The following is a 27,832-nucleotide window of genomic DNA, read 5'->3' as shown; positions in this document are numbered from 1 at the left end:
ATGACAATATTTTGGAGGGCAAGATTACAAGTTTTTTAAAAAATTAAAATTTTAAAAGGTTAAAGGTTATTAAAAAATGTTGAAATATTCGGTATTTCTAAACGATTTAATGAACGTTTTTTTTGGAAATAATGGAAAAATAAAAGCATATGTCATTTTCTAAATAATATTCTTAACTTTAAATTTGATAACAGGTAAATTTACTCTAATATTAAACCTTACATCACAAAATGTGTTATAGGTATAATTTAGAAAACAAAAAAAAACATTACAAAGAAAATATTTTAGGCTAGAGTAAAAACTAATTCTTTTAAATTTGTAATGTTTTTTACCACTAAAATGTTTTTTTTATAGTTTTTTTACTATATTTGATATAAAAAAAAACATCAAATTACATTTGGTTTAGTAGAAAATTGATTAGCTGTAAAATATTATGTTTCAGTTACAAGTTTAGATATTTATTAAATTAGTACTAATTTTTTATAAATAAAACAAATACTTTAATTTTAATGTAATAAACTTTTTGACCAGTGAATTTCATTATTTTCTATGAGTTTTGCTTTTAGGCCAGGTCCACCAGAAAGTGCGTGAATAGTGGTAATATCTTCAGAGATTTTATTACATAATTGAGTCTATTAAGTTCATCCGTATTGAAACGGTAAAAGCTGGTATGAAGGAGATTGTACCTGTAAGGCATGTGCAAAACATAAACGTAAGCTGTTATCATAACTATAATACTACTATCATTATTGTTGTTAGATAGGTACCATAATAATATGGCCTTTTATTATTTATAAAATATCTAAACTTAAATTTAAATTTTAGCTAATCTAGGTGAATATATACAGTTACTATCTTTTTGTTTATCGGTGAAACTAAAAATACCGTAATATCTCGCACTACTAGTATATGATGTATATAGTTATAGTCACACACTATTCAATGTTGAACATTTCATGTTTTATTTTATTCACGTTTAAAATTATAATTATTTTCACTTCTGTTACAGACCTGAAGGATTTGCAAATTTCTCGAATCATTTCAAACAAGACCATCAAATGTGTTGCTAAAAATGTCAAATAATGTGATTTTATGAATATATACATGTAATGATATATTTCTACTATATTATTACTAATAATAAAAATATACATAATATATATTATATATATATTCTCGCGGCTGTCTTGTAGCTTCAATTAACTTTCAATTTTACATTATAAATTTTATTATTTTATGTTAATTTTGTTATATATATATAGTTTACATGTAATTTAATAAAATATATATTCATATTCAGCCAGTGGCTCTGAGTATAAAGTTTTATGTTATTTAATGGTTTATTTTGTTGTTTGGTATAAGACAATGATAATTTATAAAATAAATATACAATAATCATAATAATAACCTAACTCATTAATGTCAAATTTATATTGTTAAATCTCGAATTAAATTTAAAATTTAAATTATTATTTAAAATATTTTTAATGATCCATTCTCAATTACATACAAAAATATAATGATTAGACATAGTAAACATTTTAATAAAACATTTAAAAGTTTTTTATAATTATTATGGTTATATATTCATAAATTATGTAGTTTAGATTTGGATTTTGTCATTAAAAATTTAAAACTATTCTTAATGATTCAATTATTCTCACCTACATTGTACACAGTCACGGTATATACATAAATAATGTAAACTAACGTGTTTAGTGTAGTGTAGTTCTGTATTAACGTATACTTTGACATAGATATTATGTACCTAAAAAGTCTATCCATTACGCCGTGTTTTCATTATATTGACTAGTGTATAGTTAAAATGCATTAATATTTAATATTATGATATTTTAATGGATTATCACTGAATATTATTTATTGTTATTTGTTGCATTAATATTTGCAATACAATGAAAAAACAAGAGTTCATAAAAATTATAATATTATTATGTCATAACACAAGATATTATATATACATATTTTTTTTTGGTAAAAATTTCACACACGAGCTGATTTAATATTATACTTTTTTTTATTCGAAAATATTATTATATGAGTATTAAAGGAGGGGACTGAAAATTCGATATATAGGAGTATATCATGAATGTAATATTTAAGATATTTATAGCAAGCATTGCATAGTTGAACATTCAATAGGTATATTACACCTGATGAAAATAAAATGTAAGAAAAAACAAATAATAATCTAAACCTTCAGTTGTAGCCGAGTCGTGATATAACATAAACATATTTACTTTAAAAACGTAAATTACGGAAAAAAAATCAATATAAAATATATTTTTAGGTAATAAATAGGTAATTTATTTGATGAAAATTTAACAAATAATATTGAAAAAAATACACGTGTCTAACACACTGATGGCAGTCTGGTACACTCTTTGAGTAAAAGTGTAAAATAACTAATACAATATGCAAAATAAATAATAACAAGTAATGAAAAAGTTAAGATAATATTTCTAATATCTAATATTATTATATTTTATTCAAACGTCTGTTTGGTTGTGGTCGCAGCCTTTGTCCGGTGGAACAGCATTTTTCGAAACATTACATGTATTTGTTTTACTTATTATAAGAATAATATACCAAAATATACTATAATGATAATAATAATAAGAAAACAAGTGTTAAATACATTGTTGTCCCTATAATATACGTACAATTATTACATTATGTCATATTTATATTATAGTACCACACACGTCGTCGTCAGTCGCGGATAGATTGTCCTCAAATCAAGAGATGATTAGAACAATAATTACTTTTGATTTTTATTTACTTCTATTTCGTCTGGCGTTATCAATTCGTATGACGTACAATCTCACAACATTTTATACATTTAATTAAAGTTCGTGTGCAAAGCACAATGCCGGTTTGTAATTTTTAGTTTAATACTTAGTCAATCGATAACGTAAACGTTGATTGTTTAATATGATAAATTATACACAATTAAATTACAAATAGAAAAAATATTTATACAACGTTTATATGGTATAGTTCAATTATGCATACTTTATATTGTAATTTTATTTATTTTTTTTTATTAAATACCTAAAAACGATATTTTGTGTCTATCTGGAGAGAACGCGATGAATAGAAGAAGAGTGTGGGTATGAGATTGAAGTTAGATTATGGCCAGTAAATTTCATTATATTCTATCAGTTGTGCTACTCGTCTAGATCCACCAGAAAATGAGTGAATAGTGGTAATATCTTCAGAGATTTTATTACATAATTGAGTCTATTAAGTCCATCCGTATTGAAACGGTGAAAGCTGTTGTGAAGGAGACTGTACCTGTAAGGCAAGTGCAAAACATAAACGTAAGCTGTTATCATAACTATAATACTACTATCATTATTGTTGTTAGATAGGTACCATAATAATATGGCCTTTTCTTATTTATTAAATATCTAAACTTAAATTTAAATTTTAGCTAATCTAGATGAATTTACAATTCACCCATTTAAATTTAAATAAATTAATATTAGCTTGCCCATTAAAAAATATTTTTAATTTAAGTCTCGTAAATTCTGCAATACCTGATATGCTTATACTATCTATTGTCACGTATTTATTTAAAGGGTAAAATTAATCTACTCACTAATCATTAATCAGTAACTAGTAAGTACAAAACAATATTGGTTATTTCAAAATTAAAAAAATGTTTTGTTTATACATAAGATTTGAAAACCGATACAAAGTTCTCTATAAGTTGAACAACCAATGCATAAAAAATAAATTCTATTGAAAAATCAAATTAATTTTATGAGAGCACTCGTAACATTGAATTCAAATTTAACATAACCATAATAATGACACACACTACACTTAATGTATAGCAGAAAGGTACTAACTTGTTTACTTTTTATTATTATTGAAATAGTTTATTCATTACGTTTGTTTTTTTGTTAAAGAGTAGTGGGTATTGGTATATTGTGGTATGTGTATATAAATATATTGCAAGTTCTACTATTTTTCGAATCGTTTAGAATCTTATAATTTTTAGTAAGTTTTACTATTTTTATCGTTTATGTTTCTTTACATAACATACATAAAGTATGGTAATCTACAATTATAATAAATTATGTAGATCGTTGTAATACTTAAATGTAATATTATAATAGTAAAATACTTAATGAAACTTATGATTGCTACAATGTACTCATGAATTTACCGAGAATAACATGATATATTAGAAACTACAATAATTGAAAATTATAATAGTTGTAAATGTAATTGAAAATTTTTAGCGTTTTATAGCGAAACATGAAAACATGTACTATAGAACCTACATCGACCAATTCGAACTTCATAATACAATTATTACCTATATCAAATAATTGTTAAGATATGAATCCTACACTGTCATACTGTATTATTGTTTATAATGATGATACATTCATATATTGTTCTATGTATATTTAGTTTATCTTTATCGATGTATTTCCCAATGGTATAAATAAAAGTTAGTCTGTTCCATACCGTCAACTAGTTCATTACTCTTATAGTATAACCTTTTATACCTACAAGTAATAATTACATAGGTTTTAACTTATAAGTATTTTAGTAGCTGATTATTGTATAGTTATACCTTTTAGGGTTGGGGTTTTGTATAGAGTGTGACAATGAATGATAGCGTCCCACGTCCAGTGGCAGACTGGTATATTCTAGTTTGTGATATTTGATCCGTAACAAAAAGTCGTCATCTTCACCACCCCATCCCCAGTACATATTGCTGAATCCGTTGACCAACTCAAATTGCGTTCGATTTATGCCCACCACTCCACCAAAGTAATCCTCGTACGGCATTCTAAACACATCATGGTCGTTATAATTGATAATCCTATCCAATGCGTTTGTTGTTCTTTTACAATAATAACGTCTTTCGAATTATTTTCATCGTAGTTTTTACAAATTGAATTATGGTTTTTAATTTAATTATGATTGATTATTACTTGTCATTTACATAATTATGACTTGAGCCTTTAATTATTACTGGTACTCGAATAGTCGTATGGTTGGTATGAATCAACATATATTCTGATTAATAATTCTTAGGCTGGTATACTACTTTTTAATTAAAATTATTTAAAATAAATTTTAAAAAGTCTATGAGTTTTGATAATATTATGATTTATTATATATTTATTTAGAAACTTTTCTAAAGCAACAATTATTAACTACAAAAATTAGTTTAAAAGAGCCTTTTGCTAAACTTAATTATATGTTGGTATGAAGTTCTATGACGACAATAAAAATGATTTAAAAAACAATGATATACTACAATATAATAAACCTATAAAGTGATTATTTTAACGGTACATCTATATTTGTTATAATGATAAATTTAGAAATTAAGTTTTAATTTTTATATGATTTGAACTTTGAACTATTTATAAAGAAAAGCTATTTATTATAATAACTTGATTTTTAATTACTTCTTGACAAATTTTATAGAAACAAATTATAAACAGTATTTGTAAAAAACTAAGTAAAGACTATTAATAACCACATACAAATAATAAATTATATATTTATATGTACATATATACTGTATATATATTTTAAAACAAACATTGGTGAGATAATGAAATTTATTGTTAAAAAAGTCATCATTAGCTTAAAATGAAAAAAGTATAAAAAAAAATGTAAAATTAACAATTACCTGCCTCCATATTTATTATTCGCTGTTGCCATATGTCTTGGTCGATCCGAACAAATATACATGTTATTGTTATTCATTGGTATGAGGTCTACGTCATGTAAAAAGAAACAATCAAAATTGTTTAACTTTAATGCTTCTGTATACCCAACGTTCAATAACTTGCCTCGGTTAAATTTTTTATCGTCTATTTGTGAAAACAATTATATTAGATTATCATAGTAAAGTGGTTAATTTTTTATAAATATGTTTTGATAATTTAAAATAGAAACTCACTCAACTGTTCTATGACAAAAATAGTGTAATCCAATTTTTGTTTTGTTAAAAATGGATGTAAATTTAAAAGGAACGAGCAGAGGTTATCCATTCGATTTCTATAAGGCACTAAGATTGCAATTTTGTGTCTCGCTTCGCAGTCTATGGGCATTTGGTGACCTCCTTTTAAAATCCTCAACCGTGATAACTGTAGCGCCACATCTTCCAAATTCACCCGATCAGGTACAAGCAAGTTAACATTTTCATCTATTAAAATTGTTTCAAGCTCGTTAAAAATTATAAATGTATTAATATTCAGTTTTGTATAACGTTAAAATCATACTTTAGTAACAGAACAAGATATTATAATATTATGTACATGTACAAATATTATTTTATATTTTAATGAAATAACTAAACTTATAAATATATATCATAATATTTTTTATAGCATCTATGCAGAGTTATTTAGTAACTTGGCATATAGATGGAATTTTAATTCGAATTGCCATCGATATGTTATTACTAATTTAATTATTAGAAAAAAATCTGCTAAACTTTGTAATACCAACGGCATATATACACCTACGGATTTATTACAACAGAATATGTATTTTAATTTTTTATCTCGTTTTTATACATACTTTTTTAATTTATATTTATAGTACAATAACGGTGTATCAACTTTATTGATGTTGATTAAAAAAAGTTTTTGTTTTTTATGAATTAAAGAATCTTTCTTTATAATATGCAGAACTTCTTTGGCATCATTGTATTTATGATATTTATATTTTACATTTTATATTACAACCTGATAAAAATATATGATTGTAAAATTACCTATGGCAGGTAGTATTTGTGGACACAACGAGAAATTGACGAGATTAACGTTATTGTTTTTCAATATAGTGGTTTGATTTTTATTATCAACCTGTAACAATTTTTTTTTATTACAAGTGGAATAAATAAAAGTTTAGCGAACTTCCAAACTCAATTTTTATACTTGAAAGCAATAATATGTATGCGTTAAAATACGTTCTGTATGATGTTTTATCATTATTAAAATTATTAATATAAATATTATATTTTATACTGTTTTTCACGGTTTTTACATTTATGTGTGCAATACAATAAAAAAGTTTATGGATAGGCGCTAAACTACTTGTTTGTTTATTTTTTATTTTTTTAATTTATAATATAATATATGTTTTAATGTCACATATTAAGCACATATGTAAAGCAAACAAATCTGCAATAGATTTCATTAATAATAAAATAATAAAAAACATCATGAAGAATTATTACAATAAAGTTAACATTAAAATGTATCCAAAAAATTATTATACATATATAAGATTGTTGTTTATTTACCATAGTCTGATTATCAGAGAAGTTGGCGTGAGATTTTAGCTCAAGTTTGGTTGATGGAACATATTGTTGTTTAGTAGAAATCAGATTGTAATAGTTGACAAAATATAAACACTGCACCAGTAAGCAGATTATACCCATTCCGAATAAAATTTTTACACGTGAGAATGATAGTATGGACATGGTAGTTCAGTAAATATTAAATAAAATCTGATGCGGTGGCTAAAATATAAAAATGTATTTATTAAAAGTCGATTCCATGATTTGTATATTTTTGTTGATCTAGATTCTGATCAAAGTTTTAAATTTATTGATTTTTCAATTATGTTTTTTTTTGTATGTATATAAACGTGATTTATTGAAGAAATATTCCTTAATTTTCAACTTCAACTTTTTTTTTTAAGAAGAAGTCATCCAGTATTAATACTTTGGAATGTAAAAATTAAAAACTCCTAATTTTTTTCTTAATAATTTTGAAAAACATAAACAGATTTGAACAAAACGGGAATATTTAAAACCAGTTTATTTAGAACAAGTTTTTCACAAAACCTTTTTTCTTATTTAATTACTTTATTGTAATTTAAAAACGAATAACCGTGTAGAGACTTTAAATTGTATATTAGTATTTTGTTTTATAATTTTAATATTTAAAATAATATTGTAAACAATTTTCACTCGGTAACAAATTTATAAAATATAAGGTTATCGTAAGTTATTTTTATGATATATAAAAATCGAAAATATAGATCAATATTTTTTTTCTATTTATATTTGAATTTCTAACTTTGACAAATTTAGATATTAATTAAAAAATACCAATTGTAATTATTTTGTTTTAATTCAAAAAGATATTGATAACTATTATTTAAGTATTATTGGGAACTTAAAATGTTCACAAATATCATTATTTTTTATATGCATGATGACATTTAAAAAATTTTTAGATTGGTTTTTAACTATTGCCTTTTTTTATTTTAAACCTGTAGAATGATTTATCATTGAATTCAAATTTAATAAATTCTATTAGACTATTAGTACAAAATAGATTATAGATTTTTTGAAGTATAAATAAATGCGTAAATATGCATTAGATTCACGTCCTGTTAATAATACAATTTGAATTTTACTTACTGATATTTTTCTTTTAATTTGAATTATTTTTTATAGCAGCATAATGCGTTTTTGGATTAATATATAATTTTAACTCTACAAAAGTTTGTTTGAAATACATTTTATTGTTTTTTAAAATTTTTTTTAGAGTTTTGTAATTTTTGATATAAATATTTAATATTATTATAAACAATTTAATATATAATATAACGTTTAATAAGTTATTACATTAATTGAATTATAATGTAATGAAATGACTACTGCGTTATTAACCAGAAATAACTAGTGATTTGCAACATTGTCAGCAATACATATATACAGATATTAATACACAATTTAAAAATTTTGTACAAATACATAATCAGATATAATAAATCATAAACATTGTATATCATTCTCGTATATTATTATATGTATATATATACATGAAAAAAAAAAAAATAATTTTGGGATTTTGTCATTGTTTAACCTGTTTATTTGCTATAATATGTGGGCAGGTGTTTTGTATTGTATCAAATTACATAATCATTATTATTCGTTTATGAAATTGGGTTAATATGATATTTTCTATTCCTAACCTTCACGAGTATAATATTTTCTTTATGCCTTGTATGAAATTTAAATTAATAATTTTTAATCAATTCGGGTAAATTTTACTTTTTTTATTCATAAGTAAGAAATAATTAATAATATCCAGTAATTAATGCATCAATGAATATCAATTAATAAACTATTTTAAACAGTAGTTACCGTATTTCACAGTTCAAAATTTCAAAACGAGGCATAAGAATTGTAAATAAAAGTTGAAATATTAAAACAATTGATAACATTTATCAAACATTTTATTCATATAAATAGATTTTTATATTTTTTATAATCGAAATAATTATACGCAAATATTTTTCAGTTATTAAATTAATATTCAGTTTAGTATAGTAACGCGATCTTTCAACAAAAATAACAACAATGTTTTCAAATTGTTATATATTTTTTTTATCATTAAATCCGTGAAGTAATCATATTGTATGTTTAATCCTTTAATTAATGTTATTTGATTATTATTTGTGTATACTACTTATATAATCTAACCAAAATGAACTTTTGATCATATTGGGTATAGTTGTTACAATACGTTCCTTTAAAGTTTTTGAACCTTATTTTATAAATATTATGTTTTATATAATGTACGTATTACGCGAATAATTTCATCTTTGTGAAATGTATTTTTTAACAATTATTGTTATTAACTTTGTTATCAATTAAATGTCTGTCCGTAGTCTTATCATTATGTTCTTTGATGTTGTCTATATCAAATTATGGATTGATTTGCAGATTGTCGGCTACGTCATGCCTTAAAGCTAATTAAATCTGTTTATATTTAAAATGTGTGTACAACTCAAACAAAACATTTTGAGAAAAGAGGAATCGAAGAATTTCTTATATTTTGAATAAAAGTTGTCGAGGAAGCTTTAGTTAAAATGCACTTGATGTCACCCGTGGGTAAATGTCGATAAGCTTGTGACCTGTTGTAGAATACATGCTTTAGAGAGTAGGTATACATGTACAATATACATTGTACATTGTATATGCAACCATATCTTAAGAAGACGTCTCACTCGCAAAACGTGTTTACGCAGTCTACAGAGTATAACTCGCTCAATTTTGGTTCTAGCGTAAATATACTTTCTATAAAATTAAAAGATGACAATATTTTGGAGGGCAAGATTACAAGTTTTTTAAAAAATTAAAATTTTAAAAGGTTAAAGGTTATTAAAAAATGTTGAAATATTCGGTATTTCTAAACGATTTAATGAACGTTTTTTTTGGAAATAATGGAAAAATAAAAGCATATGTCATTTTCTAAATAATATTCTTAACTTTAAATTTGATAACAGGTAAATTTACTCTAATATTAAACCTTACATCACAAAATGTGTTATAGGTATAATTTAGAAAACAAAAAAAAACATTACAAAGAAAATATTTTAGGCTAGAGTAAAAACTAATTCTTTTAAATTTGTAATGTTTTTTACCACTAAAATGTTTTTTTTATAGTTTTTTTACTATATTTGATATAAAAAAAAACATCAAATTACATTTGGTTTAGTAGAAAATTGATTAGCTGTAAAATATTATGTTTCAGTTACAAGTTTAGATATTTATTAAATTAGTACTAATTTTTTATAAATAAAACAAATACTTTAATTTTAATGTAATAAACTTTTTGACCAGTGAATTTCATTATTTTCTATGAGTTTTGCTTTTAGGCCAGGTCCACCAGAAAGTGCGTGAATAGTGGTAATATCTTCAGAGATTTTATTACATAATTGAGTCTATTAAGTTCATCCGTATTGAAACGGTAAAAGCTGGTATGAAGGAGATTGTACCTGTAAGGCATGTGCAAAACATAAACGTAAGCTGTTATCATAACTATAATACTACTATCATTATTGTTGTTAGATAGGTACCATAATAATATGGCCTTTTATTATTTATAAAATATCTAAACTTAAATTTAAATTTTAGCTAATCTAGGTGAATATATACAGTTACTATCTTTTTGTTTATCGGTGAAACTAAAAATACCGTAATATCTCGCACTACTAGTATATGATGTATATAGTTATAGTCACACACTATTCAATGTTGAACATTTCATGTTTTATTTTATTCACGTTTAAAATTATAATTATTTTCACTTCTGTTACAGACCTGAAGGATTTGCAAATTTCTCGAATCATTTCAAACAAGACCATCAAATGTGTTGCTAAAAATGTCAAATAATGTGATTTTATGAATATATACATGTAATGATATATTTCTACTATATTATTACTAATAATAAAAATATACATAATATATATTATATATATATTCTCGCGGCTGTCTTGTAGCTTCAATTAACTTTCAATTTTACATTATAAATTTTATTATTTTATGTTAATTTTGTTATATATATATAGTTTACATGTAATTTAATAAAATATATATTCATATTCAGCCAGTGGCTCTGAGTATAAAGTTTTATGTTATTTAATGGTTTATTTTGTTGTTTGGTATAAGACAATGATAATTTATAAAATAAATATACAATAATCATAATAATAACCTAACTCATTAATGTCAAATTTATATTGTTAAATCTCGAATTAAATTTAAAATTTAAATTATTATTTAAAATATTTTTAATGATCCATTCTCAATTACATACAAAAATATAATGATTAGACATAGTAAACATTTTAATAAAACATTTAAAAGTTTTTTATAATTATTATGGTTATATATTCATAAATTATGTAGTTTAGATTTGGATTTTGTCATTAAAAATTTAAAACTATTCTTAATGATTCAATTATTCTCACCTACATTGTACACAGTCACGGTATATACATAAATAATGTAAACTAACGTGTTTAGTGTAGTGTAGTTCTGTATTAACGTATACTTTGACATAGATATTATGTACCTAAAAAGTCTATCCATTACGCCGTGTTTTCATTATATTGACTAGTGTATAGTTAAAATGCATTAATATTTAATATTATGATATTTTAATGGATTATCACTGAATATTATTTATTGTTATTTGTTGCATTAATATTTGCAATACAATGAAAAAACAAGAGTTCATAAAAATTATAATATTATTATGTCATAACACAAGATATTATATATACATATTTTTTTTTGGTAAAAATTTCACACACGAGCTGATTTAATATTATACTTTTTTTTATTCGAAAATATTATTATATGAGTATTAAAGGAGGGGACTGAAAATTCGATATATAGGAGTATATCATGAATGTAATATTTAAGATATTTATAGCAAGCATTGCATAGTTGAACATTCAATAGGTATATTACACCTGATGAAAATAAAATGTAAGAAAAAACAAATAATAATCTAAACCTTCAGTTGTAGCCGAGTCGTGATATAACATAAACATATTTACTTTAAAAACGTAAATTACGGAAAAAAAATCAATATAAAATATATTTTTAGGTAATAAATAGGTAATTTATTTGATGAAAATTTAACAAATAATATTGAAAAAAATACACGTGTCTAACACACTGATGGCAGTCTGGTACACTCTTTGAGTAAAAGTGTAAAATAACTAATACAATATGCAAAATAAATAATAACAAGTAATGAAAAAGTTAAGATAATATTTCTAATATCTAATATTATTATATTTTATTCAAACGTCTGTTTGGTTGTGGTCGCAGCCTTTGTCCGGTGGAACAGCATTTTTCGAAACATTACATGTATTTGTTTTACTTATTATAAGAATAATATACCAAAATATACTATAATGATAATAATAATAAGAAAACAAGTGTTAAATACATTGTTGTCCCTATAATATACGTACAATTATTACATTATGTCATATTTATATTATAGTACCACACACGTCGTCGTCAGTCGCGGATAGATTGTCCTCAAATCAAGAGATGATTAGAACAATAATTACTTTTGATTTTTATTTACTTCTATTTCGTCTGGCGTTATCAATTCGTATGACGTACAATCTCACAACATTTTATACATTTAATTAAAGTTCGTGTGCAAAGCACAATGCCGGTTTGTAATTTTTAGTTTAATACTTAGTCAATCGATAACGTAAACGTTGATTGTTTAATATGATAAATTATACACAATTAAATTACAAATAGAAAAAATATTTATACAACGTTTATATGGTATAGTTCAATTATGCATACTTTATATTGTAATTTTATTTATTTTTTTTTATTAAATACCTAAAAACGATATTTTGTGTCTATCTGGAGAGAACGCGATGAATAGAAGAAGAGTGTGGGTATGAGATTGAAGTTAGATTATGGCCAGTAAATTTCATTATATTCTATCAGTTGTGCTACTCGTCTAGATCCACCAGAAAATGAGTGAATAGTGGTAATATCTTCAGAGATTTTATTACATAATTGAGTCTATTAAGTCCATCCGTATTGAAACGGTGAAAGCTGTTGTGAAGGAGACTGTACCTGTAAGGCAAGTGCAAAACATAAACGTAAGCTGTTATCATAACTATAATACTACTATCATTATTGTTGTTAGATAGGTACCATAATAATATGGCCTTTTCTTATTTATTAAATATCTAAACTTAAATTTAAATTTTAGCTAATCTAGATGAATTTACAATTCACCCATTTAAATTTAAATAAATTAATATTAGCTTGCCCATTAAAAAATATTTTTAATTTAAGTCTCGTAAATTCTGCAATACCTGATATGCTTATACTATCTATTGTCACGTATTTATTTAAAGGGTAAAATTAATCTACTCACTAATCATTAATCAGTAACTAGTAAGTACAAAACAATATTGGTTATTTCAAAATTAAAAAAATGTTTTGTTTATACATAAGATTTGAAAACCGATACAAAGTTCTCTATAAGTTGAACAACCAATGCATAAAAAATAAATTCTATTGAAAAATCAAATTAATTTTATGAGAGCACTCGTAACATTGAATTCAAATTTAACATAACCATAATAATGACACACACTACACTTAATGTATAGCAGAAAGGTACTAACTTGTTTACTTTTTATTATTATTGAAATAGTTTATTCATTACGTTTGTTTTTTTGTTAAAGAGTAGTGGGTATTGGTATATTGTGGTATGTGTATATAAATATATTGCAAGTTCTACTATTTTTCGAATCGTTTAGAATCTTATAATTTTTAGTAAGTTTTACTATTTTTATCGTTTATGTTTCTTTACATAACATACATAAAGTATGGTAATCTACAATTATAATAAATTATGTAGATCGTTGTAATACTTAAATGTAATATTATAATAGTAAAATACTTAATGAAACTTATGATTGCTACAATGTACTCATGAATTTACCGAGAATAACATGATATATTAGAAACTACAATAATTGAAAATTATAATAGTTGTAAATGTAATTGAAAATTTTTAGCGTTTTATAGCGAAACATGAAAACATGTACTATAGAACCTACATCGACCAATTCGAACTTCATAATACAATTATTACCTATATCAAATAATTGTTAAGATATGAATCCTACACTGTCATACTGTATTATTGTTTATAATGATGATACATTCATATATTGTTCTATGTATATTTAGTTTATCTTTATCGATGTATTTCCCAATGGTATAAATAAAAGTTAGTCTGTTCCATACCGTCAACTAGTTCATTACTCTTATAGTATAACCTTTTATACCTACAAGTAATAATTACATAGGTTTTAACTTATAAGTATTTTAGTAGCTGATTATTGTATAGTTATACCTTTTAGGGTTGGGGTTTTGTATAGAGTGTGACAATGAATGATAGCGTCCCACGTCCAGTGGCAGACTGGTATATTCTAGTTTGTGATATTTGATCCGTAACAAAAAGTCGTCATCTTCACCACCCCATCCCCAGTACATATTGCTGAATCCGTTGACCAACTCAAATTGCGTTCGATTTATGCCCACCACTCCACCAAAGTAATCCTCGTACGGCATTCTAAACACATCATGGTCGTTATAATTGATAATCCTATCCAATGCGTTTGTTGTTCTTTTACAATAATAACGTCTTTCGAATTATTTTCATCGTAGTTTTTACAAATTGAATTATGGTTTTTAATTTAATTATGATTGATTATTACTTGTCATTTACATAATTATGACTTGAGCCTTTAATTATTACTGGTACTCGAATAGTCGTATGGTTGGTATGAATCAACATATATTCTGATTAATAATTCTTAGGCTGGTATACTACTTTTTAATTAAAATTATTTAAAATAAATTTTAAAAAGTCTATGAGTTTTGATAATATTATGATTTATTATATATTTATTTAGAAACTTTTCTAAAGCAACAATTATTAACTACAAAAATTAGTTTAAAAGAGCCTTTTGCTAAACTTAATTATATGTTGGTATGAAGTTCTATGACGACAATAAAAATGATTTAAAAAACAATGATATACTACAATATAATAAACCTATAAAGTGATTATTTTAACGGTACATCTATATTTGTTATAATGATAAATTTAGAAATTAAGTTTTAATTTTTATATGATTTGAACTTTGAACTATTTATAAAGAAAAGCTATTTATTATAATAACTTGATTTTTAATTACTTCTTGACAAATTTTATAGAAACAAATTATAAACAGTATTTGTAAAAAACTAAGTAAAGACTATTAATAACCACATACAAATAATAAATTATATATTTATATGTACATATATACTGTATATATATTTTAAAACAAACATTGGTGAGATAATGAAATTTATTGTTAAAAAAGTCATCATTAGCTTAAAATGAAAAAAGTATAAAAAAAAATGTAAAATTAACAATTACCTGCCTCCATATTTATTATTCGCTGTTGCCATATGTCTTGGTCGATCCGAACAAATATACATGTTATTGTTATTCATTGGTATGAGGTCTACGTCATGTAAAAAGAAACAATCAAAATTGTTTAACTTTAATGCTTCTGTATACCCAACGTTCAATAACTTGCCTCGGTTAAATTTTTTATCGTCTATTTGTGAAAACAATTATATTAGATTATCATAGTAAAGTGGTTAATTTTTTATAAATATGTTTTGATAATTTAAAATAGAAACTCACTCAACTGTTCTATGACAAAAATAGTGTAATCCAATTTTTGTTTTGTTAAAAATGGATGTAAATTTAAAAGGAACGAGCAGAGGTTATCCATTCGATTTCTATAAGGCACTAAGATTGCAATTTTGTGTCTCGCTTCGCAGTCTATGGGCATTTGGTGACCTCCTTTTAAAATCCTCAACCGTGATAACTGTAGCGCCACATCTTCCAAATTCACCCGATCAGGTACAAGCAAGTTAACATTTTCATCTATTAAAATTGTTTCAAGCTCGTTAAAAATTATAAATGTATTAATATTCAGTTTTGTATAACGTTAAAATCATACTTTAGTAACAGAACAAGATATTATAATATTATGTACATGTACAAATATTATTTTATATTTTAATGAAATAACTAAACTTATAAATATATATCATAATATTTTTTATAGCATCTATGCAGAGTTATTTAGTAACTTGGCATATAGATGGAATTTTAATTCGAATTGCCATCGATATGTTATTACTAATTTAATTATTAGAAAAAAATCTGCTAAACTTTGTAATACCAACGGCATATATACACCTACGGATTTATTACAACAGAATATGTATTTAATTTTTTATCTCGTTTTTATACATACTTTTTTAATTTATATTTATAGTACAATAACGGTGTATCAACTTTATTGATGTTGATTAAAAAAAGTTTTTGTTTTTTATGAATTAAAGAATCTTTCTTTATAATATGCAGAACTTCTTTGGCATCATTGTATTTATGATATTTATATTTTACATTTTATATTACAACCTGATAAAAATATATGATTGTAAAATTACCTATGGCAGGTAGTATTTGTGGACACAACGAGAAATTGACGAGATTAACGTTATTGTTTTTCAATATAGTGGTTTGATTTTTATTATCAACCTGTAACAATTTTTTTTTATTACAAGTGGAATAAATAAAAGTTTAGCGAACTTCCAAACTCAATTTTTATACTTGAAAGCAATAATATGTATGCGTTAAAATACGTTCTGTATGATGTTTTATCATTATTAAAATTATTAATACAAATATTATATTTTATACTGTTTTTCACGGTTTTTACATTTATGTGTGCAATACAATAAAAAAGTTTATGGATAGGCGCTAAACTACTTGTTTGTTTATTTTTTATTTTTTTAATTTATAATATAATATATGTTTTAATGTCACATATTAAGCACATATGTAAAGCAAACAAATCTGCAATAGATTTCATTAATAATAAAATAATAAAAAACATCATGAAGAATTATTACAATAAAGTTAACATTAAAATGTATCCAAAAAATTATTATACATATATAAGATTGTTGTTTATTTACCATAGTCTGATTATCAGAGAAGTTGGCGTGAGATTTTAGCTCAAGTTTGGTTGATGGAACATATTGTTGTTTAGTAGAAATCAGATTGTAATAGTTGACAAAATATAAACACTGCACCAGTAAGCAGATTATACCCATTCCGAATAAAATTTTTACACGTGAGAATGATAGTATGGACATGGTAGTTCAGTAAATATTAAATAAAATCTGATGCGGTGGCTAAAATATAAAAATGTATTTATTAAAAGTCGATTCCATGATTTGTATATTTTTGTTGATCTAGATTCTGATCAAAGTTTTAAATTTATTGATTTTTCAATTATGTTTTTTTTTGTATGTATATAAACGTGATTTATTGAAGAAATATTCCTTAATTTTCAACTTCAACTTTTTTTTTTAAGAAGAAGTCATCCAGTATTAATACTTTGGAATGTAAAAATTAAAAACTCCTAATTTTTTTCTTAATAATTTTGAAAAACATAAACAGATTTGAACAAAACGGGAATATTTAAAACCAGTTTATTTAGAACAAGTTTTTCACAAAACCTTTTTTCTTATTTAATTACTTTATTGTAATTTAAAAACGAATAACCGTGTAGAGACTTTAAATTGTATATTAGTATTTTGTTTTATAATTTTAATATTTAAAATAATATTGTAAACAATTTTCACTCGGTAACAAATTTATAAAATATAAGGTTATCGTAAGTTATTTTTATGATATATAAAAATCGAAAATATAGATCAATATTTTTTTTCTATTTATATTTGAATTTCTAACTTTGACAAATTTAGATATTAATTAAAAAATACCAATTGTAATTATTTTGTTTTAATTCAAAAAGATATTGATAACTATTATTTAAGTATTATTGGGAACTTAAAATGTTCACAAATATCATTATTTTTTATATGCATGATGACATTTAAAAAATTTTTAGATTGGTTTTTAACTATTGCCTTTTTTTATTTTAAACCTGTAGAATGATTTATCATTGAATTCAAATTTAATAAATTCTATTAGACTATTAGTACAAAATAGATTATAGATTTTTTGAAGTATAAATAAATGCGTAAATATGCATTAGATTCACGTCCTGTTAATAATACAATTTGAATTTTACTTACTGATATTTTTCTTTTAATTTGAATTATTTTTTATAGCAGCATAATGCGTTTTTGGATTAATATATAATTTTAACTCTACAAAAGTTTGTTTGAAATACATTTTATTGTTTTTTAAAATTTTTTTTAGAGTTTTGTAATTTTTGATATAAATATTTAATATTATTATAAACAATTTAATATATAATATAACGTTTAATAAGTTATTACATTAATTGAATTATAATGTAATGAAATGACTACTGCGTTATTAACCAGAAATAACTAGTGATTTGCAACATTGTCAGCAATACATATATACAGATATTAATACACAATTTAAAAATTTTGTACAAATACATAATCAGATATAATAAATCATAAACATTGTATATCATTCTCGTATATTATTATATGTATATATATACATGAAAAAAAAAAAAATAATTTTGGGATTTTGTCATTGTTTAACCTGTTTATTTGCTATAATATGTGGGCAGGTGTTTTGTATTGTATCAAATTACATAATCATTATTATTCGTTTATGAAATTGGGTTAATATGATATTTTCTATTCCTAACCTTCACGAGTATAATATTTTCTTTATGCCTTGTATGAAATTTAAATTAATAATTTTTAATCAATTCGGGTAAATTTTACTTTTTTTATTCATAAGTAAGAAATAATTAATAATATCCAGTAATTAATGCATCAATGAATATCAATTAATAAACTATTTTAAACAGTAGTTACCGTATTTCACAGTTCAAAATTTCAAAACGAGGCATAAGAATTGTAAATAAAAGTTGAAATATTAAAACAATTGATAACATTTATCAAACATTTTATTCATATAAATAGATTTTTATATTTTTTATAATCGAAATAATTATACGCAAATATTTTTCAGTTATTAAATTAATATTCAGTTTAGTATAGTAACGCGATCTTTCAACAAAAATAACAACAATGTTTTCAAATTGTTATATATTTTTTTTATCATTAAATCCGTGAAGTAATCATATTGTATGTTTAATCCTTTAATTAATGTTATTTGATTATTATTTGTGTATACTACTTATATAATCTAACCAAAATGAACTTTTGATCATATTGGGTATAGTTGTTACAATACGTTCCTTTAAAGTTTTTGAACCTTATTTTATAAATATTATGTTTTATATAATGTACGTATTACGCGAATAATTTCATCTTTGTGAAATGTATTTTTTAACAATTATTGTTATTAACTTTGTTATCAATTAAATGTCTGTCCGTAGTCTTATCATTATGTTCTTTGATGTTGTCTATATCAAATTATGGATTGATTTGCAGATTGTCGGCTACGTCATGCCTTAAAGCTAATTAAATCTGTTTATATTTAAAATGTGTGTACAACTCAAACAAAACATTTTGAGAAAAGAGGAATCGAAGAATTTCTTATATTTTGAATAAAAGTTGTCGAGGAAGCTTTAGTTAAAATGCACTTGATGTCACCCGTGGGTAAATGTCGATAAGCTTGTGACCTGTTGTAGAATACATGCTTTAGAGAGTAGGTATACATGTACAATATACATTGTACATTGTATATGCAACCATATCTTAAGAAGACGTCTCACTCGCAAAACGTGTTTACGCAGTCTACAGAGTATAACTCGCTCAATTTTGGTTCTAGCGTAAATATACTTTCTATAAAATTAAAAGATGACAATATTTTGGAGGGCAAGATTACAAGTTTTTTAAAAAATTAAAATTTTAAAAGGTTAAAGGTTATTAAAAAATGTTGAAATATTCGGTATTTCTAAACGATTTAATGAACGTTTTTTTTGGAAATAATGGAAAAATAAAAGCATATGTCATTTTCTAAATAATATTCTTAACTTTAAATTTGATAACAGGTAAATTTACTCTAATATTAAACCTTACATCACAAAATGTGTTATAGGTATAATTTAGAAAACAAAAAAAAACATTACAAAGAAAATATTTTAGGCTAGAGTAAAAACTAATTCTTTTAAATTTGTAATGTTTTTTACCACTAAAATGTTTTTTTTATAGTTTTTTTACTATATTTGATATAAAAAAAAACATCAAATTACATTTGGTTTAGTAGAAAATTGATTAGCTGTAAAATATTATGTTTCAGTTACAAGTTTAGATATTTATTAAATTAGTACTAATTTTTTATAAATAAAACAAATACTTTAATTTTAATGTAATAAACTTTTTGACCAGTGAATTTCATTATTTTCTATGAGTTTTGCTTTTAGGCCAGGTCCACCAGAAAGTGCGTGAATAGTGGTAATATCTTCAGAGATTTTATTACATAATTGAGTCTATTAAGTTCATCCGTATTGAAACGGTAAAAGCTGGTATGAAGGAGATTGTACCTGTAAGGCATGTGCAAAACATAAACGTAAGCTGTTATCATAACTATAATACTACTATCATTATTGTTGTTAGATAGGTACCATAATAATATGGCCTTTTATTATTTATAAAATATCTAAACTTAAATTTAAATTTTAGCTAATCTAGGTGAATATATACAGTTACTATCTTTTTGTTTATCGGTGAAACTAAAAATACCGTAATATCTCGCACTACTAGTATATGATGTATATAGTTATAGTCACACACTATTCAATGTTGAACATTTCATGTTTTATTTTATTCACGTTTAAAATTATAATTATTTTCACTTCTGTTACAGACCTGAAGGATTTGCAAATTTCTCGAATCATTTCAAACAAGACCATCAAATGTGTTGCTAAAAATGTCAAATAATGTGATTTTATGAATATATACATGTAATGATATATTTCTACTATATTATTACTAATAATAAAAATATACATAATATATATTATATATATATTCTCGCGGCTGTCTTGTAGCTTCAATTAACTTTCAATTTTACATTATAAATTTTATTATTTTATGTTAATTTTGTTATATATATATAGTTTACATGTAATTTAATAAAATATATATTCATATTCAGCCAGTGGCTCTGAGTATAAAGTTTTATGTTATTTAATGGTTTATTTTGTTGTTTGGTATAAGACAATGATAATTTATAAAATAAATATACAATAATCATAATAATAACCTAACTCATTAATGTCAAATTTATATTGTTAAATCTCGAATTAAATTTAAAATTTAAATTATTATTTAAAATATTTTTAATGATCCATTCTCAATTACATACAAAAATATAATGATTAGACATAGTAAACATTTTAATAAAACATTTAAAAGTTTTTTATAATTATTATGGTTATATATTCATAAATTATGTAGTTTAGATTTGGATTTTGTCATTAAAAATTTAAAACTATTCTTAATGATTCAATTATTCTCACCTACATTGTACACAGTCACGGTATATACATAAATAATGTAAACTAACGTGTTTAGTGTAGTGTAGTTCTGTATTAACGTATACTTTGACATAGATATTATGTACCTAAAAAGTCTATCCATTACGCCGTGTTTTCATTATATTGACTAGTGTATAGTTAAAATGCATTAATATTTAATATTATGATATTTTAATGGATTATCACTGAATATTATTTATTGTTATTTGTTGCATTAATATTTGCAATACAATGAAAAAACAAGAGTTCATAAAAATTATAATATTATTATGTCATAACACAAGATATTATATATACATATTTTTTTTTGGTAAAAATTTCACACACGAGCTGATTTAATATTATACTTTTTTTTATTCGAAAATATTATTATATGAGTATTAAAGGAGGGGACTGAAAATTCGATATATAGGAGTATATCATGAATGTAATATTTAAGATATTTATAGCAAGCATTGCATAGTTGAACATTCAATAGGTATATTACACCTGATGAAAATAAAATGTAAGAAAAAACAAATAATAATCTAAACCTTCAGTTGTAGCCGAGTCGTGATATAACATAAACATATTTACTTTAAAAACGTAAATTACGGAAAAAAAATCAATATAAAATATATTTTTAGGTAATAAATAGGTAATTTATTTGATGAAAATTTAACAAATAATATTGAAAAAAATACACGTGTCTAACACACTGATGGCAGTCTGGTACACTCTTTGAGTAAAAGTGTAAAATAACTAATACAATATGCAAAATAAATAATAACAAGTAATGAAAAAGTTAAGATAATATTTCTAATATCTAATATTATTATATTTTATTCAAACGTCTGTTTGGTTGTGGTCGCAGCCTTTGTCCGGTGGAACAGCATTTTTCGAAACATTACATGTATTTGTTTTACTTATTATAAGAATAATATACCAAAATATACTATAATGATAATAATAATAAGAAAACAAGTGTTAAATACATTGTTGTCCCTATAATATACGTACAATTATTACATTATGTCATATTTATATTATAGTACCACACACGTCGTCGTCAGTCGCGGATAGATTGTCCTCAAATCAAGAGATGATTAGAACAATAATTACTTTTGATTTTTATTTACTTCTATTTCGTCTGGCGTTATCAATTCGTATGACGTACAATCTCACAACATTTTATACATTTAATTAAAGTTCGTGTGCAAAGCACAATGCCGGTTTGTAATTTTTAGTTTAATACTTAGTCAATCGATAACGTAAACGTTGATTGTTTAATATGATAAATTATACACAATTAAATTACAAATAGAAAAAATATTTATACAACGTTTATATGGTATAGTTCAATTATGCATACTTTATATTGTAATTTTATTTATTTTTTTTTATTAAATACCTAAAAACGATATTTTGTGTCTATCTGGAGAGAACGCGATGAATAGAAGAAGAGTGTGGGTATGAGATTGAAGTTAGATTATGGCCAGTAAATTTCATTATATTCTATCAGTTGTGCTACTCGTCTAGATCCACCAGAAAATGAGTGAATAGTGGTAATATCTTCAGAGATTTTATTACATAATTGAGTCTATTAAGTCCATCCGTATTGAAACGGTGAAAGCTGTTGTGAAGGAGACTGTACCTGTAAGGCAAGTGCAAAACATAAACGTAAGCTGTTATCATAACTATAATACTACTATCATTATTGTTGTTAGATAGGTACCATAATAATATGGCCTTTTCTTATTTATTAAATATCTAAACTTAAATTTAAATTTTAGCTAATCTAGATGAATTTACAATTCACCCATTTAAATTTAAATAAATTAATATTAGCTTGCCCATTAAAAAATATTTTTAATTTAAGTCTCGTAAATTCTGCAATACCTGATATGCTTATACTATCTATTGTCACGTATTTATTTAAAGGGTAAAATTAATCTACTCACTAATCATTAATCAGTAACTAGTAAGTACAAAACAATATTGGTTATTTCAAAATTAAAAAAATGTTTTGTTTATACATAAGATTTGAAAACCGATACAAAGTTCTCTATAAGTTGAACAACCAATGCATAAAAAATAAATTCTATTGAAAAATCAAATTAATTTTATGAGAGCACTCGTAACATTGAATTCAAATTTAACATAACCATAATAATGACACACACTACACTTAATGTATAGCAGAAAGGTACTAACTTGTTTACTTTTTATTATTATTGAAATAGTTTATTCATTACGTTTGTTTTTTTGTTAAAGAGTAGTGGGTATTGGTATATTGTGGTATGTGTATATAAATATATTGCAAGTTCTACTATTTTTCGAATCGTTTAGAATCTTATAATTTTTAGTAAGTTTTACTATTTTTATCGTTTATGTTTCTTTACATAACATACATAAAGTATGGTAATCTACAATTATAATAAATTATGTAGATCGTTGTAATACTTAAATGTAATATTATAATAGTAAAATACTTAATGAAACTTATGATTGCTACAATGTACTCATGAATTTACCGAGAATAACATGATATATTAGAAACTACAATAATTGAAAATTATAATAGTTGTAAATGTAATTGAAAATTTTTAGCGTTTTATAGCGAAACATGAAAACATGTACTATAGAACCTACATCGACCAATTCGAACTTCATAATACAATTATTACCTATATCAAATAATTGTTAAGATATGAATCCTACACTGTCATACTGTATTATTGTTTATAATGATGATACATTCATATATTGTTCTATGTATATTTAGTTTATCTTTATCGATGTATTTCCCAATGGTATAAATAAAAGTTAGTCTGTTCCATACCGTCAACTAGTTCATTACTCTTATAGTATAACCTTTTATACCTACAAGTAATAATTACATAGGTTTTAACTTATAAGTATTTTAGTAGCTGATTATTGTATAGTTATACCTTTTAGGGTTGGGGTTTTGTATAGAGTGTGACAATGAATGATAGCGTCCCACGTCCAGTGGCAGACTGGTATATTCTAGTTTGTGATATTTGATCCGTAACAAAAAGTCGTCATCTTCACCACCCCATCCCCAGTACATATTGCTGAATCCGTTGACCAACTCAAATTGCGTTCGATTTATGCCCACCACTCCACCAAAGTAATCCTCGTACGGCATTCTAAACACATCATGGTCGTTATAATTGATAATCCTATCCAATGCGTTTGTTGTTCTTTTACAATAATAACGTCTTTCGAATTATTTTCATCGTAGTTTTTACAAATTGAATTATGGTTTTTAATTTAATTATGATTGATTATTACTTGTCATTTACATAATTATGACTTGAGCCTTTAATTATTACTGGTACTCGAATAGTCGTATGGTTGGTATGAATCAACATATATTCTGATTAATAATTCTTAGGCTGGTATACTACTTTTTAATTAAAATTATTTAAAATAAATTTTAAAAAGTCTATGAGTTTTGATAATATTATGATTTATTATATATTTATTTAGAAACTTTTCTAAAGCAACAATTATTAACTACAAAAATTAGTTTAAAAGAGCCTTTTGCTAAACTTAATTATATGTTGGTATGAAGTTCTATGACGACAATAAAAATGATTTAAAAAACAATGATATACTACAATATAATAAACCTATAAAGTGATTATTTTAACGGTACATCTATATTTGTTATAATGATAAATTTAGAAATTAAGTTTTAATTTTTATATGATTTGAACTTTGAACTATTTATAAAGAAAAGCTATTTATTATAATAACTTGATTTTTAATTACTTCTTGACAAATTTTATAGAAACAAATTATAAACAGTATTTGTAAAAAACTAAGTAAAGACTATTAATAACCACATACAAATAATAAATTATATATTTATATGTACATATATACTGTATATATATTTTAAAACAAACATTGGTGAGATAATGAAATTTATTGTTAAAAAAGTCATCATTAGCTTAAAATGAAAAAAGTATAAAAAAAAATGTAAAATTAACAATTACCTGCCTCCATATTTATTATTCGCTGTTGCCATATGTCTTGGTCGATCCGAACAAATATACATGTTATTGTTATTCATTGGTATGAGGTCTACGTCATGTAAAAAGAAACAATCAAAATTGTTTAACTTTAATGCTTCTGTATACCCAACGTTCAATAACTTGCCTCGGTTAAATTTTTTATCGTCTATTTGTGAAAACAATTATATTAGATTATCATAGTAAAGTGGTTAATTTTTTATAAATATGTTTTGATAATTTAAAATAGAAACTCACTCAACTGTTCTATGACAAAAATAGTGTAATCCAATTTTTGTTTTGTTAAAAATGGATGTAAATTTAAAAGGAACGAGCAGAGGTTATCCATTCGATTTCTATAAGGCACTAAGATTGCAATTTTGTGTCTCGCTTCGCAGTCTATGGGCATTTGGTGACCTCCTTTTAAAATCCTCAACCGTGATAACTGTAGCGCCACATCTTCCAAATTCACCCGATCAGGTACAAGCAAGTTAACATTTTCATCTATTAAAATTGTTTCAAGCTCGTTAAAAATTATAAATGTATTAATATTCAGTTTTGTATAACGTTAAAATCATACTTTAGTAACAGAACAAGATATTATAATATTATGTACATGTACAAATATTATTTTATATTTTAATGAAATAACTAAACTTATAAATATATATCATAATATTTTTTATAGCATCTATGCAGAGTTATTTAGTAACTTGGCATATAGATGGAATTTTAATTCGAATTGCCATCGATATGTTATTACTAATTTAATTATTAGAAAAAAATCTGCTAAACTTTGTAATACCAACGGCATATATACACCTACGGATTTATTACAACAGAATATGTATTTTAATTTTTTATCTCGTTTTTATACATACTTTTTTAATTTATATTTATAGTACAATAACGGTGTATCAACTTTATTGATGTTGATTAAAAAAAGTTTTTGTTTTTTATGAATTAAAGAATCTTTCTTTATAATATGCAGAACTTCTTTGGCATCATTGTATTTATGATATTTATATTTTACATTTTATATTACAACCTGATAAAAATATATGATTGTAAAATTACCTATGGCAGGTAGTATTTGTGGACACAACGAGAAATTGACGAGATTAACGTTATTGTTTTTCAATATAGTGGTTTGATTTTTATTATCAACCTGTAACAATTTTTTTTTATTACAAGTGGAATAAATAAAAGTTTAGCGAACTTCCAAACTCAATTTTTATACTTGAAAGCAATAATATGTATGCGTTAAAATACGTTCTGTATGATGTTTTATCATTATTAAAATTATTAATATAAATATTATATTTTATACTGTTTTTCACGGTTTTTACATTTATGTGTGCAATACAATAAAAAGTTTATGGATAGGCGCTAAACTACTTGTTTGTTTATTTTTTATTTTTTTAATTTATAATATAATATATGTTTTAATGTCACATATTAAGCACATATGTAAAGCAAACAAATCTGCAATAGATTTCATTAATAATAAAATAATAAAAAACATCATGAAGAATTATTACAATAAAGTTAACATTAAAATGTATCCAAAAAATATTATACATATATAAGATTGTTGTTTATTTACCATAGTCTGATTATCAGAGAAGTTGGCGTGAGATTTTAGCTCAAGTTTGGTTGATGGAACATATTGTTGTTTAGTAGAAATCAGATTGTAATAGTTGACAAAATATAAACACTGCACCAGTAAGCAGATTATACCCATTCCGAATAAAATTTTTACACGTGAGAATGATAGTATGGACATGGTAGTTCAGTAAATATTAAATAAAATCTGATGCGGTGGCTAAAATATAAAAATGTATTTATTAAAAGTCGATTCCATGATTTGTATATTTTTGTTGATCTAGATTCTGATC

General features: G+C 23.7%; 3 protein-coding genes across 9 annotated transcripts; all 3 read right to left on the bottom strand.

Annotated features, from left to right (window-relative positions):
* Window positions 1-414: 414 nt before the first annotated feature.
* LOC113556383 (beta-1,4-galactosyltransferase 4-like) lies at window positions 415-8,494 on the bottom strand. Of its 3 annotated transcripts, XM_026961286.1 has the most exons (8): window positions 8,438-8,494; window positions 7,310-7,528; window positions 6,779-6,869; window positions 5,960-6,205; window positions 5,687-5,870; window positions 4,613-4,831; window positions 1,012-1,066; window positions 587-686 (listed from the first exon to the last, which is right to left on the bottom strand). In XM_026961286.1, the coding sequence occupies exons 2-7, from the start codon at window positions 7,487-7,489 to the stop codon at window positions 1,042-1,044; spliced, it is 945 nt and encodes a 314-aa protein (XP_026817087.1). In that variant the 5' UTR covers window positions 7,490-7,528; window positions 8,438-8,494; the 3' UTR covers window positions 587-686; window positions 1,012-1,041. The 3 variants fall into 3 exon arrangements, with proteins under 3 accessions (XP_026817086.1, XP_026817087.1, XP_026817084.1); XM_026961285.1 differs by lacking the exon at window positions 1,012-1,066 and having other exon boundaries at window positions 415-686; XM_026961283.1 differs by lacking the exons at window positions 587-686; window positions 1,012-1,066 and adding an exon at window positions 2,295-3,315.
* A 2,037-nt stretch (window positions 8,495-10,531) lies between these two features.
* LOC113556385 (beta-1,4-galactosyltransferase 4-like) lies at window positions 10,532-18,610 on the bottom strand. Of its 3 annotated transcripts, XM_026961289.1 has the most exons (8): window positions 18,554-18,610; window positions 17,426-17,644; window positions 16,895-16,985; window positions 16,077-16,322; window positions 15,804-15,987; window positions 14,730-14,948; window positions 11,129-11,183; window positions 10,703-10,803 (listed from the first exon to the last, which is right to left on the bottom strand). In XM_026961289.1, exons 2-7 carry the CDS (start codon window positions 17,603-17,605, stop codon window positions 11,159-11,161), a joined length of 945 nt encoding a protein of 314 aa, XP_026817090.1. In that variant the 5' UTR covers window positions 17,606-17,644; window positions 18,554-18,610; the 3' UTR covers window positions 10,703-10,803; window positions 11,129-11,158. The 3 variants fall into 3 exon arrangements, with proteins under 3 accessions (XP_026817089.1, XP_026817090.1, XP_026817088.1); XM_026961288.1 differs by lacking the exon at window positions 11,129-11,183 and having other exon boundaries at window positions 10,532-10,803; XM_026961287.1 differs by lacking the exons at window positions 10,703-10,803; window positions 11,129-11,183 and adding an exon at window positions 12,412-13,432.
* Window positions 18,611-20,647: 2,037 nt separating this feature from the next.
* LOC113556388 (beta-1,4-galactosyltransferase 4-like) lies at window positions 20,648-27,753 on the bottom strand. 3 transcript variants are annotated; one of them, XM_026961293.1, is made up of 7 exons: window positions 27,541-27,753; window positions 27,012-27,102; window positions 26,193-26,438; window positions 25,920-26,103; window positions 24,846-25,064; window positions 21,245-21,299; window positions 20,819-20,919 (listed from the first exon to the last, which is right to left on the bottom strand). In XM_026961293.1, exons 1-6 carry the CDS (start codon window positions 27,718-27,720, stop codon window positions 21,275-21,277), a joined length of 945 nt encoding a protein of 314 aa, XP_026817094.1. In that variant the 5' UTR covers window positions 27,721-27,753; the 3' UTR covers window positions 20,819-20,919; window positions 21,245-21,274. The 3 variants fall into 3 exon arrangements, with proteins under 3 accessions (XP_026817093.1, XP_026817094.1, XP_026817092.1); XM_026961292.1 differs by lacking the exon at window positions 21,245-21,299 and having other exon boundaries at window positions 20,648-20,919; XM_026961291.1 differs by lacking the exons at window positions 20,819-20,919; window positions 21,245-21,299 and adding an exon at window positions 22,527-23,548.
* Between the last annotated feature and the right edge of the window lie 79 nt (window positions 27,754-27,832).

The sequence above is a fragment of the Rhopalosiphum maidis genome, chromosome 4 (assembly GCF_003676215.2).
Source record: "Rhopalosiphum maidis isolate BTI-1 chromosome 4, ASM367621v3, whole genome shotgun sequence".
NCBI lineage: Eukaryota > Metazoa > Arthropoda > Insecta > Hemiptera > Aphididae > Rhopalosiphum > Rhopalosiphum maidis.
Note: the sequence above shows the minus strand (reverse complement) of the source record. Positions and strands in the feature narration are given on the sequence as shown.